The sequence below is a fragment of the Malania oleifera genome, chromosome 5 (genome assembly GCF_029873635.1).
Source record: "Malania oleifera isolate guangnan ecotype guangnan chromosome 5, ASM2987363v1, whole genome shotgun sequence".
In the NCBI taxonomy this organism is placed as follows: Eukaryota; Viridiplantae; Streptophyta; class Magnoliopsida; order Santalales; family Ximeniaceae; genus Malania; species Malania oleifera.
The window spans coordinates 82,775,794-82,796,510 of NC_080421.1; the positions used below are offsets into that span (position 1 = coordinate 82,775,794).

Consider the following 20,717-nt stretch of genomic DNA (forward strand, 5'->3'; position numbering starts at 1 on the left):
GAGTTAGAGAGAGAAAGAAAAGAGAGAAGATGAATTTCTCTTGCTGAAACCTGACTTTTTGCTATTTATAGACCTTTTGCTACGTGGCCTCGCTAATGAGCCACGTCACCTCGTCGACGAAGCCCTGCGGTGTCCCCCTTTAAAATTTTTTTTTCCTCTCTTTTCTTTATCATTTAACTCTCATAATTATCTGGGTTACTGCATGATGTCCAAAACACAATGGCCCAAAAATAAACCTTCCCCTAATTCAATGAACACTAAGTAGAATAATTAATTATTCAAAAATAGAAATGTATAGCAACCCAACACACCAAACTAGCCACACAATCATAAAGAGAGCACTAAGATTTGTGCAGAAAAACCCTTCAATGTATGAAGGGAAAGACCAAGAGAATGAAGTCCACTTCCAATCTTCCACTATTTCAAAATAGTAGGTTCCAATAGGTCTTTCCTTGGTTAAAACTAGAGGCATACATCAACAAAAATCATCAAGAATTAAAAATTCTTGGCATAGAAAATAATTTGAGTCATCACCATCAAGGTGGAATCAAACTAGCTTGAATGAGAAATGGGGAGATCTCACCCAAAATAGGGGCTGCTGTACAAGCCAAAAAAGCAAAGCTATAAAGTTCCAAATGACAATTAGACCAAGCAAAATGAAAAAGGATGAGTCATGAACAACTTGTCAAAATTTTATCTCAATCGAACGATAAATATCCATTTGATCATCAAGATCAAGCTAACTGCATATGCATCTTTAATCCTGAATATCTAACAAACTATTTTCTTGTCCCCCTCACTCTTTTCTCGGCTGTCCCAAGGACACACGAAGCTTCCTTTCTTACAACAATAGCTTTCCAAAATAAGTGCTTTGGCTTCTCCAAAGATGACCCACCATCTTCCAAAGAAATCCACAACCAACTAATTAATGAATCACTCCTTTCCAAGACAACAAGTAAGATACTGCTAACCACAAAGGTCTTCACTTCCACTTGAACATGGATATATTCCAACATTGAACAAGACTTCCAAGATGATCATTTTATACATGTAGGCCATCCTCCACATAGGAGGGAAACCTAACAAATAGCACACTAATCTATTTCACAATGGAGAAAAAAGAAAAAAAAAAAGTTTCCTAAGAAAGTAACAAATTTTCTTGGTAGTTTTTAGGAGCATGAATTTCAACCTTAGATTTAGATTTGTGTGGATTCGGATGAAATTCAATACAATTTTACACTATGTCATGTCCAAAGTCCATACAAATCCAAATTCGAAGTTTGAAATTCAAACTCCTGAACATACAATTTTATTATTATTATTATTATTATTATTATTATTATTATTATTATTATTATTTATATTTTTTGGAAGTACTTATGACAAACGGTTTCATCATATAAGATCTGGAACTCAACAATCTTTAAATGTTATCTCAATATTAAACCCACTACAAGGCTCAAAATTGAATAAAAGAAAAACATGTATTTTAGTTGTGTAGATCCAAATGCTAATGTGATATTTTATAATTAATGATGAGTTTCAAACTCTATGTAGACAACCATTCCTTGTACATCTTTATAGGAAAAATGAATTCTTAGGAAATTCATGATATCCACCAAGAAGGATTTTCACAATGAACGGTACAACAATTTTTAACTCAAATTTCAAGAACCTTTTAATAAAGATTTGTCTAGATAATCATACACCTAAAAATTAAAATTATGATAAGATGCCGTTTATGAAATTCAAAATTTTAAAAAATAAAATAAAATAAGAATCTTTATGTGATCTTATTAAGTTTTTAAAAGCTTTTAAATGTTTATCAAAAGATTTTAAAACAATGAACGTAACAAAATTAGGTATTAAAAATGATTAACTCACATTTCGGTACGTTCTCATACATTCCTTGAACCAAAAGATTTGTTGAAAGTGGAAAAAGTTGTGTTTAGAAGATAAGTTCCAAATATGAGTAGGACAATATGGTCATAAGAATATTCATTCATTTCTTTATTATTATTATTATTATTATTATTATTACTTACACAACACCAAAGAAAAACTCTGCCTGCCTTGTAAATTTTTTACCACAGAGAGAGAGAGAGAGAGAAATAATTTTGTATATAATAGCATCCAATCAAAGAAAATTCTAAAATAAAAAATAAAAAAGGAGGTGCATGACACGTGGCATATAGTAAGAGGATAAGTTACAAATGATTTAAGAAAAGTTTGGGGGAATCATAAATTCATAATGGGCTTTGTATTGAATCCAAGCTTATGGTATCCCTTAATCCTCTAATAATAATAATAATAATAATAATATATTTAAATCAGTACTTCCAATTATATTTAGTTAGTAAAATAAAATAAAGTAAATTTATTTTGTTTAGGTTATTAGGTTTTGATCATATTCCATTTTAATTTACCAAATGTTAACTAATATTTTGTTCAGTTTGTAAAATATAATGAGGTGAGATGGAATGAAATAAAACATTAAATGTAAAAGATTAAGGAAGAAATTGAAAATTTTTTTATTCAATTTCTTTCGACTCAATTGTGTTTGTTACACATTCCGAATATATATGTAAGAGTTCATTTCAAATAAATTTTTGGGGTACGAGAGATAGACTACCTATTATTGTTAAGGCATACTTACATTTCTATTTCCTTAATAATGATTCTTTAAGATTTCATGTTAGTAGAAACTCCACATGGTAAGTTGTTAAAAGAGTTAATGTAGAAAGGTGCACATTCAACCAACCTAATCAAGCTTGCTAAATCCATTTTAATGCTTGATTAGATAGATTTAATGGGTTAATGGATCTCTCTCCCCCCCCCCCCCCTCTTTCTCTCTCTCTCTCTCTCTCTCTCTGCGAAGCTAGCCCAGGATGATGTGGAAAGTCTTAGAACCCCTATAATTGGTACTAAATGAATGGGGTAGTGGGTTGCGTGGGGTGTGTTTGGTATTTCCATTTGGTAGAAGGGGATTTTAGGTTTTCTTGGATTGATTTGCCGTCAATCCTCTTATTTTAATCCTTCAACCAATTATTAATTAATATACTCCTTGATTGGTCTAAGAACCTTATAGGAAACATGAAAAAATAAAATAAAATAAAATTGCGAGACTAATCTAAGAAAGCCAGACACGGTCTCCCACATGTGGCATGTGTATTGAGATTAGTCAATTAATATTTCAAACTCGAACAACTTGAACCCAGAAATTGCCTTGTTCAAGTTATGGCAGAGAGAGTTTCACAAAATCCTAGGGCATTGAGTGAGGGCATGGAGGGTGCTGGTGATTTGAGCAAGGGCTGAGTACCCTGATAGGCCTGACAAGATCCTACATTGGGTTAATTAACTACTAATCTAATTAGGAATTTTGGGTTAATTAACTACTAATCTCTAGTGGGTTCTCACCCATGCTCAAAATTCGCATTAATCCATACACAGAAGCAACTTTGCACCCAAAATGAAATTGTCCCAATGGAAGCCCTCAAAATTTGGGACAGCTGCCCTACCCCCATTGGGCAGAGTCCCTAGATTTGGTCAAAAGGGTCCCCAGACTGCTTTGCGGACCAACACATTTGTTACCCTAAAATGTAACAAGTGAAGGTTTTGAGGAGATGCATTTCTAGGTCTTCTCCATACAAAAATTCCCTCCTCAATTTGACCCTCGAAAATTAGGGATGTCCCAAGCCCCAATTCCACATTGAAAAATACAATCTTCCTCCCCTCCCCTACCCACACAGAAATTCCTTTTTGATGATTTAAATACAGGCATGCCATACCCACATCCCCACTGGGTCTACAGAAAGGGGGATTCTTAATTCTTATGGTCATTGGCAGCAGAGATGAGATGTAGAACCCCATGTAAGTGTTTTTGATGCTGTTTCTATGTACATATCTTCATAATCAAATGATAAAATGGAAACAAAAGAAATTCAAAGAAGAAGAAGAAGATGATGAGAAGAAGAAGAAGAGAAAGGGAAATAAAACCTCCAAAACATTCCCTTTATCTTTTTTCTTCTTTTAACTGCTTTTTCTGTATTAGAAGACCAAATGGGGAATGGGTGCTGCTAGGGTAGTAGTAGATCAACCCAACTTCGCTGACCGCGGGCAAGAGTTCTGCACATGCACACTCTGTGTGTGTGTGTGTGTGAGAGAGAGAGAGAGAGAGAGAGAGAGGGAGGGAGGAGAGGGGAGGGGGGGGGGGGGGGGGTGGGTGGGTGACCGATATATCCATTGCCAGGGCCATGCTGGGTCGGCCTTGGATTTGGGGTAAAAAGCCTAGAGGGCGAGCTCTCCTGCACTTTATTCTCTTCAAATTCGATACTTTGCTGTACTAAGAAAGAGGTTTTGAGGGGCGAAGCTCTCTCTCTCTCTCTCTCTCTCTCTCTCTCTCTCCCCCTCCCGCATTGTCCTGTTCTAGTTTCAGAATCTCATCTTCTTACTTCCAAGCATCTCTGCTCTCTCTCCCTCTCTCTCTCTCTCTCGGTTGCAGTTTTGAATTCCTCATCTGTTTCTCTTATTCTTTTTTGTGTTCTCTGGAAGACAAAAACGAGGGGAAGGGAAGGGAAGGGAAGGGAAGAAGGCCCAAGTGGGTTGTTTGGATTTTACCATTTTTGGAAATCCGGAAGCCAAAATGTCGAGAAACTGGGATTTTCTGCTATTCCTCAATTGTTTTCTCTTCATTACTTGAGAAAATAGAGGGGCTGCCCACTTATGGTGTTCTTCTATTTTGCAAACTTCCGTGCTTCTTTTTCGTTGTTTCAAGAAAGCTGCCTGAGCTACTTCTCTTGATTCTTAGTTTTGAGAAAATTTGGGAATTGGGGAGAAAATCCCTGTCATGGGATCTTTTATTTGAGTTTTCCCCTTCATAGTTAGCTTATTTTTCTTCGTTGACATTCCATTCTAAGCAATACCCAGAAATCTCAAGCGATAGTTGAAGTAAGAAGAACAGAAAGTTACCATCGTTATGTGAATCAGAATAGCTGTATGAAGTTGTGAAACAATGAGAGATGGAAGCTCCAAGAAAAGCAAGGTTTGAGAAATGCAGAACTACTCTCTCTCTCTTTCTCATACACACATGCATTACTGTTTTTGAGATTGCTGAATGTATTTTACTTCCTATTCTGCTGGTGAAGCTTTCATGGCCTAAGACGCTGGTCAAGAAATGGTTCAATATCAAAAGCAAAACTGTGGACTTTCACGCAGACGATATTGTTTATGGAGGTGATCCATGTTCTATTCTCAGTCTCTTCATTATCCGAACACCAATTAGGGCTCTGGGATAGGAAATCTTGGTTTTATATCAAGGGACAAAAGGGGTTTTCTCTGCAACTTCTTGACTGATTCGATGCAGCTTCTTCCTGTTCAATACTGTTTGTCTTCTGCAAAATGTTTTGATTTTAGTGGGCTTTGGCTGCTTCCTATCCATAGCTAAAGATTTCTTTGTTTTCTTCTTCTTTTTGAAATTCAGAGAAATTATTTTGTTTTCGATTTTTTAGTTTTAATTTTAATTTTTTTTGTGATTTGAATTTAAGTGATCATTGTATTAACAGTGGAAAAGCCACAGCTTTATTAACTTTATGGTTTCTCTTTTCCAGGTGGTGATGAAGAATGGACGAACAACTACTCCGAGAGGGAGGCATGCACTATCAAGAAAAACAGAACAGGTTCAGAGTCAGACACCCATTATTGCTTTGGACCACACCTCTCCTAAGCCCAACCAAATTAAGATAAAACAAATTCAAAGCATTAATGTTTCCTTAAATTTCTTTAATCATTCTCTACTCTTTTGGATGCACAGAAAGATCGAGTAAGAGACACTCTGATCGAGTCAGGCGAGGTAAGATTGACCTCGATGCTTCCCAAGTTACAGATGTGCATAACTACAGGTTTGTAGGAATTCCTTTGAATCAATTTGTTCAATCCAAAAATCTGATTTTTACCAGCTTCTTCTTTCGATGTGGTTCAGAATCTTTGTAGCTACTTGGAATGTGGCTGGAAAATCCCCACCAACTTATTTGAGTTTGGAAGATTGGCTCCATACCTCACCTCCAGCTGACATTTATGTTCTTGGGTCTGGATTAGTAATCCTTTTTAATTGTTTGAAAACCCAGTTATTTTTTAATCTTAATACTGAACTATTTATTCCCTTTGGCTTTCAGCTTTCAAGAAATTGTTCCTTTAAATGCTGGCAATGTTTTGGGGACGGAGGATAATGGCCCTGCTAGAAAATGGCTAGCTCTTATTAGGAGGACCCTAAACAGCCTTCCTGGGACTAGTGGCAGCTGCCAAACACCTTCACCAATCCCTGATCCTATTGTAGAATTAGATGCTGATTTTGAGGAGTCAATGAGGCAGAAGGCCTCATCTTTCTTCCATCGCCGATCCTTCCAATCCTTAAGTCGCAGCATGAGAATGGATAATGACATGTCAATGCCACAGCCTCGGCTTGATCGACGGTTCAGTGTTTGTGATCGAGTTATCTTTGGGCACAGGCCAAGTGATGTTGAACCCAGTTTCAGATGGGGCTCCTCTGATGATGAGAATGGACCTGGAGATTCACCAGGTACCATGCATTACTCACCAATTGACTACAGCGGGTCCATTTCGATGGAGGACAGAGATAGACAGGCAGGGAACTCAAGATACTGTTTGGTTGCTAGCAAACAGATGGTTGGGATATTTCTCACTGTGTGGATAAGACGTGATTTAAGAGATGACGTTCGAAACATGAAAGTATCCTGTGTGGGAAGGGGATTGATGGGCTATCTTGGAAATAAGGTACAATTTTTAAATCCCAGAAGCTATGTTGAGTTTGAGAGCAAGTGCAAAAATTAAGCAAGGGCAGCAGTCTTAGTTACTTTTGTTTTACAGGGTTCAATCTCAATCAGTATGTCCGTGCACCAAACAAGCTTTTGCTTCATTTGTAGCCATTTAACCTCTGGGCAGAAGGATGGTGATGAGCTGCGGAGAAACTCTGATGTCATGGAGATCCTTAGGAAAACAAGGTTTCCCAGGGTTCATGGCATGGGGGATGAGAATTCCCCTCAAACGATCCTCGAGCATGAGTAAGGCTTTTGTAATTCATTTTTTTATCATGCGATTTTTGTTTAAAATTTGGTTTGTAATCATAGCTTTCCAAGTCAATACTAAAATCTTCTCTTAAAATTTTGAAGCGGAAATGAGAAGAAAGATGTGTATGGATTACACTACTCACATCTATAGGTTATGTTTGTCTTGGTGTAGTCGAATAATTTGGCTTGGAGATTTGAATTACCGTATTGCCCTGTCTTACCGTTCTGCTAAGGCTCTTGTTGAGATGCGCAATTGGAGAGCATTGTTAGAGAATGACCAGGCAAGTTACTCATTTTCTTGGATGTCATTCTAATTTATATGCATAAATGCAGTTTACGTTTTATTGGATGCAGTAAAACTTTGCATGTTTTTTCAACCTGGAACTTTGTGGTTTGTTTTAGCAGCTTCGGATAGAGCAGAGGCATGGTCGTGTTTTTGAGGGATGGAATGAGGGAAAAATATATTTCCCTCCCACTTATAAGTACTCAAATAATTCAGACAGATATGCAGGCGATGATACACACCCAAAAGAGAAGCGAAGGACACCTGCCTGGTAATCATTCTTTATAGGATTTAGTTGTGGAACAATGTGAATGGATTTAAATATTTCAGCCACAATGGAACAACTAATCCCATCTAGTTTTGTCTGAAGGTGTGATAGAATATTATGGTATGGAAGAGGCCTTAATCAATTATCGTATGTTCGTGGGGAGACGAGGTTCTCAGATCATAGGCCAGTTTATAGTTTATTTTTGGCCGAGGTTGAGTCCATCAACCGTAGCCGAATCAAGAAAAGTATGAGCTGTTCCAGTTCTAGGATTGAGATAGAAGAGTTGTTGCCACACTCACATCGATACACAGAACTTAATTTCTTTTGAGAGATGGATTCCTTCAAGAGCTGTGTTCAAGTATGTATTCTCTCTCACACTTGCTTCCTGCTAGTTGCTTCCACATTTCTAAAGATTTTTTGAGGAAAGCAAAATTCTTAAATTCTGTTCCCTGAGAAAGCATGGCTTTCTCTACCAGGATAGAGAGCAGTTCCTCTACAATTTGAAACAAGAATAGTTAGATTGGAAAGCTGCATGTTTCAAGGTATCTGCCAACACGAAGAAACCATATGATCCAACTTTCTTCGTCCTGCTGTCTTGCAGCTTCATGTATTTTCCTTAAAAAATTGAAGCAGTTTTCATGGACTTAATTAGGATTTCGGGCGAATGCACAATGTCTTGCAAGAACAGCAATGGTGCCATGAATTCCATTCTATCTCCTCAATCAGTCAGGTGATCCATCACACGTTTTCCTCTCTTGTGATCTATCTATTTTAATGCTAAAATAAAACTTCATTGAATTGGGCAATGAGGGTTTTTTAGGATTAAATAAAATATAATTCACTTAGGTAGCTTTCAAGCTTGGTGAATCCTGCAGACCTTGACAGGTTTCAAAATTTTCAGTCTGGTTAATGTGAGGTATTAGAGTTCAAAAACTGAAATACAAATGCACCTCTCCGAGACTATTTTTCTTTTTTCTTTTTGCATTTTGCAATTTCTTATTAATTTTTTTAGTTAGAGGATCTCTTGCCTGTTCTTATTTATATTTGTGATTTGACTTTTTGTTTGCAGATGGCACTTCTGCAAAGAAGTTCTGCCTCAATGGTGATGGACGGCAGTCCAAGAAAGGTTGATTCTTTGCTTCCTTGTAATTCTTGTAGATCCGTTTGTCTCACTCTCCTTTCCTTTTGCTTATCAAAACAGGATTGCCAATACTTCACAAATTCTGCACTTGTACCTCTGACTATTCTTTCCACTGCCTGGTCGGTCCTAATTAATTCTACTGAAAACTCAAGATTTAAAACAAGTGCATTCAGTCCCACAACTCAGCGGTGGAGTGTCACCTTGATGTGGTGGAAATCATCAGTTCGAGCCTGATTATCCCTAAATCCGAAAGAGAGTACTTGGGTTTTCTCAATAACTAAAAGGTATATCATGCCTGAATCTAACTGGGGTTTGCAGTGGTGGAGGAACTGGATCAGAAAAAGGATTGATTCCTTTTTCAAATCTTATGGCAGCTGTACGAGCCCTTCCCGCGATTAATCAGGTAATAACAGCTAATTTATTCCCTAAAATGTTCTAAATGTTGATGGATTTGTATTGAAACCCATACCAATTGTTTAGATAATGATGCTTTTTAATCATTTGATCTGAAAATAAAGAGAAAAAAAAAAGCTCCAACCAGACACATCAATATGCTGGTAATCTCGTACAACTTGAGAGTTTGTATGGCTTTGCTTTTTACTTTTTGTAATCCACTTCATTCCTCTTGATATCTATCATTATTAAGTTTTTAATACGTTTCAAGTACTTGATCAATTAATTCCTTCTCTCTTTGCAGGCATACTCATCAAATCCGAAGTCTCCAAGTGGAATCTGGACTAATAATCTTCTGCTACTTTGTATGAAGATCAGAGTACATTTTATATAGAAAGCAGATCACAGTCCATCAAAACTAATCATCTCTGGGTACCCATTTTTTTTTGGGGAAAGAAAAAAAAAGAATATGGAGATATGATGCATACTCATTACCATTTAAATAGGAAGGAGAGAGAGAGAGAGAGAGAGAGAGAGAGAGAGAGAGAGAGAGAGATGTTGAATTGTGATCGATGTGAAGCTTTTTTACTGAAAAAAATAAGAAGTAATATTGTTGGTTTTCCACCTGTTGTATTGTTTTCCTTTTTCTATGTAAGGTGAAAGTTTTAAAGAAAGCTTACAGGTATGTCAGGTATTTACCGGTAAGGCATCATTTTGGGGCATTTATGTCCTTTTATATGCATTAGGGAGTGCCTGAACTCGCATAGAATGGCAGTGTTACACCTTGCTACAGTGTTAATGAAAAATGCTAAGGAATTGGAGGCCACTATTGCTTTGATTACTTTGAAGAAACAAAACGGAACAAATAAAGTGCATTTTTGGAGTAATAGATATGCCAAACTTTGTAGGATTGATGATTTTAAATATTTTCTTTTGTTTATTACTGTAACGTCAAAAATAAAGGCAGGAAAATTGGCACAAAAATTTGAATTTGTATTGAATAAAAGAATTAGTATAATCTTTGTTTATTTTTACAATGAAGTAAAATGTCCTTTGATTCTACGTCCTTAAAAGGGGATCACTGATTCAAGATCTTGTGGAAAACAATAGTGGGTCTGCTGAAAGATCAATATGAGGATATGAAAATATTGGATTTGTTGATTTCGGATTGCTTTGCCAAGATTTATTGATTTGACTATGTGAATGATGGATCTTTTGGATGATCAATTTAACGAACCATGAAAGACTAATATTTAATTTTTTTTTATGAGATATGCTAATTTAAAGGCTCGAGGTGGTTCACGATCAAGTTGACGTTAGATCATTTGAAGGATCAATTTGACAATCCGTGGAAGTTGAGTTTGTTTGATCTTAGATCAATTTAACAAGATATGTTGATTTGATGAAGTTGACAATTCCATGAAAAGAAAAATTGATCGCTTGAAATCGATGAGAATTTGAGTATTCTTTGATTGTTGAGGTTGCTGAAAAATAAAAGTTTGGTCATTGACTCTATGTTTTCCTTTTCCTTTCTTCAAGTAAAGTCCTTTTTTTTTAAAGCTTTTATAGGCCAAGACTAGGGTTAGGTTAAATCTTGAAAGCTCCCATATCTTGTCATGTGCCATTGTCAAGCCCACCATTCATGAGGTTCAATTTAGCGGTTTTTTTTTTTAAATTTATTTTATTAATTTCGAATCCATTAGTATAATTAGCAAAATGTTTATTTATCTTCAATTTGACTATTTAAATTATTTTTTAAAAATTTGCATTGCAAAATTTTGTATGTTTACAAATGACTCCACATCAAGGCTTGTTTGTGTGCAAGCTTACTATGCAGTAAACGCAAGGCTGAAGAATTTTTTTAATGTCCACATTGATAATCAAAAGAGACTTGATGAACCCTTAACAATTTTTTTTTTTCATGCAATTTTTTTGCATGTGAATTATTACATGGGCCCATGACAATTACAAGACAACTTTGTTTCCTTTTATATCTCCCTGACAAAAGTCATGCCTTTGCCTAGGGTTTAATGAGGAAAAAAATAAATAAAAAAAATCTTCTCCTAGGTTCTCAATCAACCATGCAAAGGGTCTTCTTGTCCCATATCAAACAATTGTGAAGATACAATTGGACAAAGGGTGATGTGAGTAAAAAGAATCAGTTGACCAACTCAAGCCATCTTTTAACTAGAAAAAAGAGGTACTCTTCTTTCTTTTCTTTTTCTCTTTTTTTTTTTTTTTTTTTTGACTCAATCTTATAAGATATTTCATAATTCCTTTAAATGTTTGGAAATTTAATACCTATATATATATATATATAACTAAGGCTCTAACCATGACGGTGAGAGATTGTCCAATTCATCCCTTATGATCGTTATGGCTGATAGATTGTACTCCTCTTGATTTGTCTTTTCCACGACTTTGACTTAGATCAAATGACTCAAGTTTGTTATAGATTGATAGGAGACTAGAATACCCAAAAATCAAGATTCTGATAGTGATGTTGTGGGTCATCTAAGCCATCCCTCATGAATACCATAATTGGTAGATCGTGATCAACATTGTCTACCATTAGATTGCACTAATTGGTTGTGCTATTCTTGATTAGTCTCTTTCGAAGCTTCCACTTGAGGTTCGAACAATTGAAATTCATTGTAGATGAGGATTTGAGGCAAATCATCTTTGTCTTCAATGCCATTATTGAAGAGCTCGTGTTATGACTCATTTTGATTATAGCTCCTTCATTCATTCATGTATATCATCGGTTGTTATACATAATTTTTTTTTATGAATTCCAAAGAGAGGTAGAGGGAGAGGTTTTGAGAACTTTTTGGGTGTCATAGAGATTGTGGGGGGACCGGTGGTTCTGATGTAGAGACAATATTTTGACCCTCTCTCTCTCTCTCTCTCTCTCTCTCTCTCTCTCTCTGAATCATGTAAATATTATATACATACATACATATATATATATATATATATATATTATTTGTAAGTATATGTGTGTAAGTAATTTTCCTCTGTTTTTTTTTTTAGAAATATATATAGTGGACGAAGTATAGGTAGCATGTGGCACTTTAAAAGGTAAAAAAAATGAAATAAAAAGATAAATATTGAATATAAAACGAGAAGATGAAAAAAATGTGAAAAGGTTGAATGAATTGTTAATGAGAATGAGAATTAACGCATTGGAAATTCAGAATATATGATTAAATTTATGGGGTTGTTGGCACACATCAAGATCAATGCAAATTCATTAGAAATCAATGAAATTGAAATTAATTAGAAATGGGGTAATAATGTAGTAGATAGTAGAACTAACAGGATTGACACATATCAAGGTTAATGCAGGTTTACTCTTTTTTTTTTTTTTGAATTGCTTTAATATCAAAGGAAGGCATGTATATATATATATATATATATTTTTTTTTCATTATGTTTAATATGTGTTACTTTTTTTTTTTCACCTTAATTACATTATGTGCATATGCAAACACGTAATTTCACTAATTAAACTCATGGAGCCCAAGTAACCTACCTAGTGGTGCGACTCACAAGTGGTTCCGTTTGGACTCACTATGAAATGTTCTCACCTCAAGGTTTAATTCAGAAGATTTCTTTTAGTCCCCTTTTAAGCATCTTATCTAGTGATGCCACTTGCAAATAACTCCTCTTGGACTTACCGTGTAATGCTCCAATCTCAAAGTGTTTTTTTTCTTATTATTTTTTTATTTTTATTTTTTATTTTTTATTCATAGGACTTTTGGGCTACAATCTTACCTAGTGATGTAACTCACAAATGGCTCTATTTAGACTTATCGTGTGATTTTCCCATGTCGAGGTTTGATTCACAATTTTTTTTAAGTCCCCCTTTTAGTAGTCTTATGTAGTGATGTGACTTGCAAACGAATCCTTTTCGACTTACTATGCAATGTTCCCATCTTGAGATTTGATTCACAAGATTTTTAGTCCCTTTTCAACAATCTTGTCCAATAATGTGACTCGTAATGGCTCCCTTTTGGACTTACTGTGTGATGTTCCTATCCCGTGACACAATTCACAGGACCTTTTCTCCATAAACCTATCCAATGATGTGACTTGCATGAATCCTTTTGGACTTATTGTGTGTGTTTCCATCCTAAAGCTTGATTTGTAGTACCCTTTGAGTATAATCCTATCTAGTGATGTGACTCGCAACTACTCCTTTAAGACTTACCATGTGATGTTCCCATCCCAAGGCTTCATTTATAGGATCCTTTAAGCATGATACTATCGAGTTATATGACTTGAAGGGACTCCTTTTGGACTTATTAAGCAATATTCTCATCTCAAGACTCATCTCATGAATAACGTTTTAGTTGTTTACATATTTTCTTTTATTTTGGCACTAGTTTTTTTCTTCACTTATTTTGAATGAAGTTTGCCCGTTTTCAAAGACAACAACTATTTCAAGGAGACCTACTTGGTAATATTAGATGATGATGATGATTATATAAATGAAGGAATGAGGTTCCTTGAATGTTAGTCCATCATAGGGAACTTCTCCGATGATTGGAACCTTCCTAATCATTCTTATGGTCCCAAACAATGGAGAAAATATGATAGTGAGGGAAAACCTATTTTGTTATTGTTGATGCGAATGTGTAGCGGAAAAACCTTGTTGACCCTATGGGTCATTCTTAGTTTTGATAATAACAAATACTTTAGTATTTAATGTCTATTAAGTTTATGTGCAGGTTTATAATAACAAGATCATTTGATGGCACGTGAAGACTTGAAAATTGAAGACCCTGAAGACTATTTTCATGTTGTAATTCATTTCACAATTATTGGGTCTGTAATATTTAAGTAGGAAAAGTCTGTAATAATCATAGCATGACATGCATGTAGGAACTATAAAGCTCAAGACCTTAGAGACCTTAGGGATTTGGTCGACCGACGCCATATTTTTTTAGTAAGAAAAATGACCCTAGAAATGACCCTAGGTCTTTACACAACATTTAAGATTGTCCTCATAATCACATATATTATCTAGGGAATTAATTGAAGAGAAATTGGGCTAAATTGCAAAAATTAAGAGAGGTCGGGCGACCGAACCCCAGGTGAACAAATCACCTCGAGCGCCCGAACTATTGAGAAGTCAACAATTTGACCAGCTCTCGGGTGACCAAACACAAAATGTCCCTATCTCCCTTGGGCACCCGAACCCTCTAAAAGGGACTTTTCAACTACTTGGGCTGCCAAACATTCACGTTCAAAATTGGCCTGGGCGACCGAACCTCTGAGTTTGGGCTACTGACCCACTAATCGGGCACCCGAAACTTTGAAGGAATGCTACTGACTTTGGTTTGGGCTACCGAGCTAATATTCAGGTTGTCGAAATGTTTTAAAACATTTTTTAAAATGAGTCTGTTTGGGAAACCAAACCTTTGTTCAGCCATCCGAATCTCTTGGGTAAAGTTAATTTTTACTGATTTTTTAAAAGGGGTAAAATGGGTTAATTTCATTAAACTTGTTTTAAACTTTTTTAATTATACCCATTTAGTCCCCAACGGTCAAAAAGTCCTCCTTGCCTATAAATACCTGTTCATTTGTCATAATTAGCAAGAATTAACAAAATTGATTAGGCTCAAACTCTCTCAAATTCAAAAACCCTTCTTTAGCCTATAACACTCCAAAACACTTATACACATCATCCTTCTTGATCTTGTAAGTGTTGTGAGTATATTTTGTGTGCTTGTACTTCATTTATACTTGCTAATACTCTCATTAGATTATATTGATTGTTTGATTTTATTGAGAGTAGAAGCATCAAGTTCTTCCATTGGTTTAACTTGATAAATCTTGTGTGGAAAGATTTGGAAGGTTGTGGTTCTTGCATTGTCATTGCAAGTTACCTAAGCCTATATTTTTGTGTGCAAAAATCATTTTTAACTTGTTTTCAAACAACTCTTCTGCTTGTTACATTGAAAAAAATATTTTTGAGTTTGTTTGAATATTACTGTTAACATCTTTGAAACCTTAATCTGCATTGAGATTTAGCTTATCTAGTTTTCAAAGAATAGCTTGTTTGATACACTCTTGTGCTTGATTGTTTATAGACATAACCTTGAGTGCTGATTGCACACATAGAGAATCGAGCTTATAGTTCTTACATCATTGAGGTGCATTGATTATATTATGCTGAATCGATACATATCAGCTTGAGTAAGAAGCATTTGTTTGTACGTAAATTTTATATCATTGGTTGTATTTCAGGCGTGGGCTTGAAGAGGGAGATTAGCATTGTGGAATAGTCTCAGATTAGCTTAGATTCGGTTAGGAAAGTTAGGTGCGCCATCCTGGTAAGGTGTGTTGGTTGAGGTCAGCCTTGTTAATTGTCCTGATTGCAATCGGTGCCGCTCCACCCGTTAAGTGAGTTTTAGTGTAATCATCGGGCTTGCGAGTTAGAGGCGGGAACGTAGGCACAGTTGGCCGAACCCCAATAACATATCGTGCGTGTTCTTTATATTTTCACAAATTTATTTTTCGCACTTTTATTTTCAGCACATGTATGTTGTATTCTTGAATCATTATATGTAGTACACGTGTTGATTGGGTTTATGATTAAATAGAAAAACCCTAGGTTTGTGTAATGCTACTACTAAATTGGTTGACCTAGGGAAAAATCTTTTTAATACCCAATTCATCCCCCTCTTGGGAATACACCAAAGTTAACAAACCTCGCAAATTCGAAAAAAATCCGAAACAAGTAATGCAAGCACTCAATGACGAATATATGGAACAAGAAATCACTCACAATGAGAATAAGGAAAGCAAACAAAATAAAAAACACAAGAATTTTCATGGTTTGATAATTTGCCTACGTCCATGAGACCAAGCAGTTGTTTTTCACTATCACATTTGAAGCTTACATCAAGCTTACCCCACTAGGGTTACATAATATTGATTAAATACTAATCCCAAGCATACATAAGACTTCTACTATATCTAAAACACTTTTGTAGTGATCCCCCGGAGGAAAATCTTCAAAAATCTCCCAATCTACTGATCTCCGATTCAAAATCCATGACTTGCGCTGAACAAAACCATTGACGGTTTAGCTTAAACCATCGATAGTTTGAAGCCAAGAATAATTCCCTACATTCTGCCTGAAATCGTGGAGTAAACCAGTGATGGTTGCCTTCATGCAAACTTCTCTCTTGTTCCTCGCTTCACGATGCTTTTCCAGTGCATATGTTCCATTCAAAATATGAGCCATAAATCCAACAATCTCGACCTTGGTAAATATTCACTACTTAGAAGAAATTTGAAAGCATAACCACCTTGCTCCCCCCGAGTCAGTAGATTGGGATCACCTCCCACCTAACACCTGGAGGCATAAACCAAGTCCAAGCGATATTTGAACTTGTCTGTGGTAACAGGAACTCCACCTAACTGAACACTCAGCTCCTTGAACAATCCTTTAAACCACAATGCTACCTTCCAGCCTCAGCCATTGCCAAGAATTTTGATCTAGTTGCAACTAGTGCAACCTGAGACTGTACCCTGAACTATTAGGCCTTCCCACAACATACCCTATTGTAGGCCTCCTTTCATCCAACTCCCCTATGCAGTATGCATCCACAAATCTCACAACCGACGGATCACTTTGTTTCCTGAAAACCAAGGTGTAGTCTCGAGAGAGGGGGGGGGGGTGAATTGGGTTATTAAAATTTTCTTTTAATTCTTTTAAAGATTCTTAACCTCTTATTGATTTAACAATCACAACAAATATTTAAAACAATATTCAATCCACAACTATATACCAACAAATTAACCAATACAATACAAGTAAATAAAACTTAAACAATCAACCAACCATTCAACAATCAAAGTTTTCAATCCACAAAACTTAATATTCAGCTTTCAGCTTTTGTTAACAGCCCTGTGTATATGAAATTTTATGCAAGCCCTGTAGAGAATGAAATTGATTCTTCAATGTAAACCACAACTCAATTTCCCAACAACTCAAAATTTAAATAAACTTTTAGTTAATTTATCTTTGGGTGTTAACCAATCAACGTACTCTCTTTGAGGTTTCCAAAAAGTATTGATCAACCAACGTACTCCCTTTCGGTTTCCGTAATCCCAAATCAAAATTAAACTTAAGTTTACTTAATTTCCAAATTACATAGTATATATGATTAAGAAATTAAATCATCCACACAGTTTATGTATGCTGAAAATAAAGAGAGTAAGGGAAAAAGAGTGATACCAGATTTTTACGAGGTTCAACTTATCCCCAGCCTACGTCCTCGCCTTTGGCAAACCACCAAAGGATTCCACTAAACTAGTTCCTTTCCGGACGGAACAACACCATTACACACTCCTTTAGTAGGCTAGAGCCCGCCTCTCCAAGTGATACCCCTCACTCGGTCACTCCTTTAATAGGCTAGAGTTGCACCTCTCCAGCCTTAGCCATTGCTAAGAACTTCGATCTAGTTGCAACTAGTGCAACCTGAGACTGTACCCTGGACTATTAGGCCTTCCCACAACAACTATTGTAGACCTCCTTTCATCCAACTCCCCTGTGTAGTCTGCATCCACAAATCTCACAACTGAAAGATCACTTTGTTTCTTGAAAACCAAGGAGTAGTCCCAAGAAGAGGGGGGGGGGGGGCGGGGCGGGTGAATTGGGTTATTAAAATTTTCTTTTAATTCTTTTTAAGATTCTTAACCTCTTGTTGATTTAACAATCACAACAAATACTTAAAACAATATTCAATCCACAACCATATACCAACAAAGTAACCAATACAACACAAGTAAATAAAACTTAAACAATCAACCAACCATTCAACAATCAAAGTGTTCAATCCATAAAACTTAATATTCAGCTTTCAGCTTTTGTTAACAGTCCTGTGTATATGAAATTTTATGCAAGCCTTGTAGAGAATGAAATTGATTCTTCAATGTAAACCACAACTCAAATTCCCAACAACTCAAAATTTAAATAAACTTTTAGTTAATTTATCTTTGGGTGTTAACCAATCAACGTACTCCCTTTGAGGTTTCCACAAAGTATTGATCAACCAACGTACTCCCTTTCAGTTTCTGCAATCCCAAATCAAAATTAAACTTAAGTTTACTTAATTTCCAAATTACATAGTATATATGATTAAGGAATTAAATCATCAACGCAGTTTATGTATGCTGAAAATAAAGAGAGTAAGGGAAAGAGAGTGATACCGGATTTTTACAAGGTTTGACTTATCCCTAGCCTACGTCCTCGCCTTTGGCAAACCACCAAAGGATTCCACTAAACCAGTTCCTTTCCGGGAGGAACAACACCGTTACACACTACTTCAGTAGGCTAGAGCCCACCTCTCCAAGTGATACCCCTTACTCTATCACTCCTTCAATAGGCTAGAGTTGCACCTCTCCAAGCGATACCCTATGCTTGGTCAATGATCCGAACACCTCGAATCTTCCAAGAACTACAAAAAATATGAAATAAATGCTGCATACAAGAGCACACTCAAACAGAGCAGATTAGTACAAATTCAACACTATGTACTTCAAGAATTTAAATATCAAGATGAAATAAAATTGAAGCTTAAGTAAAGAGATCACCATGGGTTCTTTAGTGATTGAGAAAACTCAGTATTAGAACCGTAGGCTTGTGATTCAGTAGCAATTTAGATGAATTCTTCCAGCAAGAGTATGAACAATAGAAAACTTTGAGAGAGATTGAGAGTTTGAATATAGGAATGCTATGTGATTGCCTTGGTGATTAATTTCTTGGGGTTAAGGGAGTATTTATAGACATTTTATAATTAGTTTCCTTGTTTCCCAAGTTACTTGGAGTGTCCACTAAGTTTTTATAACGTTCATATTTGAAAAAATAATTTTTAGAATTTTCCCGTTGAGGTTCAAAATTTAAAATCCTGTGGAGTTAGTCAACTGGATAGGCAACTGGGTAGTTCATTTCTTAGTGTTAGTCAGTTGGACAGGCGGTTGAGGCCTTTCTGTTTTTCAAAAATTAAATTTTGTAAAATGTCAGTCAGCTGACTTAACACATTCCAAATGATCAATTGACTAGACATGTTAGTTGACTGACCGATCTTAGTTCAAACTGTCAGTCAGCTGAGTAGGTTTATTCATTCTTGGTGTTTATTAGTCGGCTGGCCAATCTTAGTGTGTTTTGGTCAGTTGGCTAACCAGTCCATTCTTTTTTCAAATATTTTCATTTTTGATTTTTAAACTCTACTTATTTGAAAGACTCAAATATAATTTTTCAAAATCAATTTCAAGGATTTTTCAAGAACTGGTCTCTAAGTCTTTGTATCCTATAGAGTTTCAAAAATATTTCAAAAGATATTTAAAATATGAAGCACTTACATAAAGACTTCTTATGACTTTAGACATTCTAAGTGATTGAGTCTTCATGCTTGTATTTTGAGCTCTCTCTCTTTGATTTTCTTTGACTCTCTTACTTTGATTTTCTTTGGCTTTCTTTTCTTCAAGCTTTAAGCTTTTAGAACATTCTCTTTAACATCCAAACTCTCATGATCTTCAAGCTTTAATGGATATCATCTTTGCATCCATTCTTTGACTCATCTTTTTGATCATTTTACTTTGTATTCTCATTCTTAAATCCTGAAATATCATCCAACTGTTAGCTTTGGTGTAATCCCACGAAGGGGGGTGAATTGGTATTTAAAAATTTTAACCCCTAGGTCAATCCACTAACAACAGTATTACACAAGCCTAAAGTCAATCTAGTGTATGTAAAACAAATCAATGTAAATATATAACGAAATTTAAACTGCAATAGAAATTTAACCAAGCATGCGCAATAAAACAGTAAAGGAGACGACACCCAGAAATATTATTGAGGTTCGGAAAATTGCCTACATCCCTGCCTTGGCTAACAAGCACAATGATTACCACCATAGGCTCATTTAATGGGTGGAGTGACACCTAAACAACCAGATCAATTAACACAGGGCTGACCTCAACCTTTACAACTAGGTCAATTAACAAAGGACTGACCTCAACCTACACAATCTTTTCGGGTTGGATTATCGCCCCCTCAGGCCATGCCTGGAATACAACAGATTTCTTAATAAAGTTTATGTACAATAAATGTGCTTCTCAAGTAAGCAGATATGTACTACAATATGTACAGTATAACCAATATACTACCAAAAGACAGGACTTGATAAGCTCATTGTAGTCTAAGTGTCTACTCTCAAATATTTATGCAAATATTGCAATCAGTGCGTGAGAGTGTATAATATGATCTTTGTATCAAATAATGATTTCAATCACAATACACAAAAAAAGATCACAATCACACTTCAAATATCTCAACAAATAATTTTTCTCAATATAAACTACAAGAGATATTCAAACAATGGTTTGTAAAATATTTATTTGATCTTTGTAATAAAATGATAATCTTAATCAAAAGGTATAGCAAGAAATATCTTTTAACACGCTAACAAATATCTCAAAATATTTTTCTCAAGATAAATCACAAGAGATATTTGAAATCGGTTTGTAAAA

General features: G+C 35.5%; 1 protein-coding gene across 4 annotated transcripts; it reads left to right on the top strand.

Moving 5' to 3' along the window:
* The first annotated feature begins 3,646 nt into the window (after positions 1 to 3,646).
* Positions 3,647 to 9,791, top strand: LOC131155429 (type I inositol polyphosphate 5-phosphatase 4-like). 4 transcript variants are annotated; one of them, XM_058108557.1, is made up of 16 exons: positions 3,647 to 3,870; positions 4,927 to 5,041; positions 5,145 to 5,232; positions 5,607 to 5,675; positions 5,810 to 5,897; positions 5,978 to 6,082; positions 6,171 to 6,789; positions 6,883 to 7,076; positions 7,255 to 7,363; positions 7,488 to 7,636; positions 7,736 to 7,991; positions 8,092 to 8,175; positions 8,286 to 8,363; positions 8,703 to 8,759; positions 8,835 to 9,177; positions 9,472 to 9,791. In XM_058108557.1, the coding sequence occupies exons 2-11, from the start codon at positions 5,012 to 5,014 to the stop codon at positions 7,959 to 7,961; spliced, it is 1,677 nt and encodes a 558-aa protein (XP_057964540.1). In that variant the 5' UTR covers positions 3,647 to 3,870; positions 4,927 to 5,011; the 3' UTR covers positions 7,962 to 7,991; positions 8,092 to 8,175; positions 8,286 to 8,363; positions 8,703 to 8,759; positions 8,835 to 9,177; positions 9,472 to 9,791. The 4 variants fall into 4 exon arrangements, with proteins under 4 accessions (XP_057964540.1, XP_057964542.1, XP_057964543.1 ...); XM_058108559.1 differs by having other exon boundaries at positions 8,110 to 8,175; XM_058108558.1 differs by having other exon boundaries at positions 3,818 to 3,870; positions 4,917 to 5,041.
* Positions 9,792 to 20,717: the final 10,926 nt, after the last annotated feature.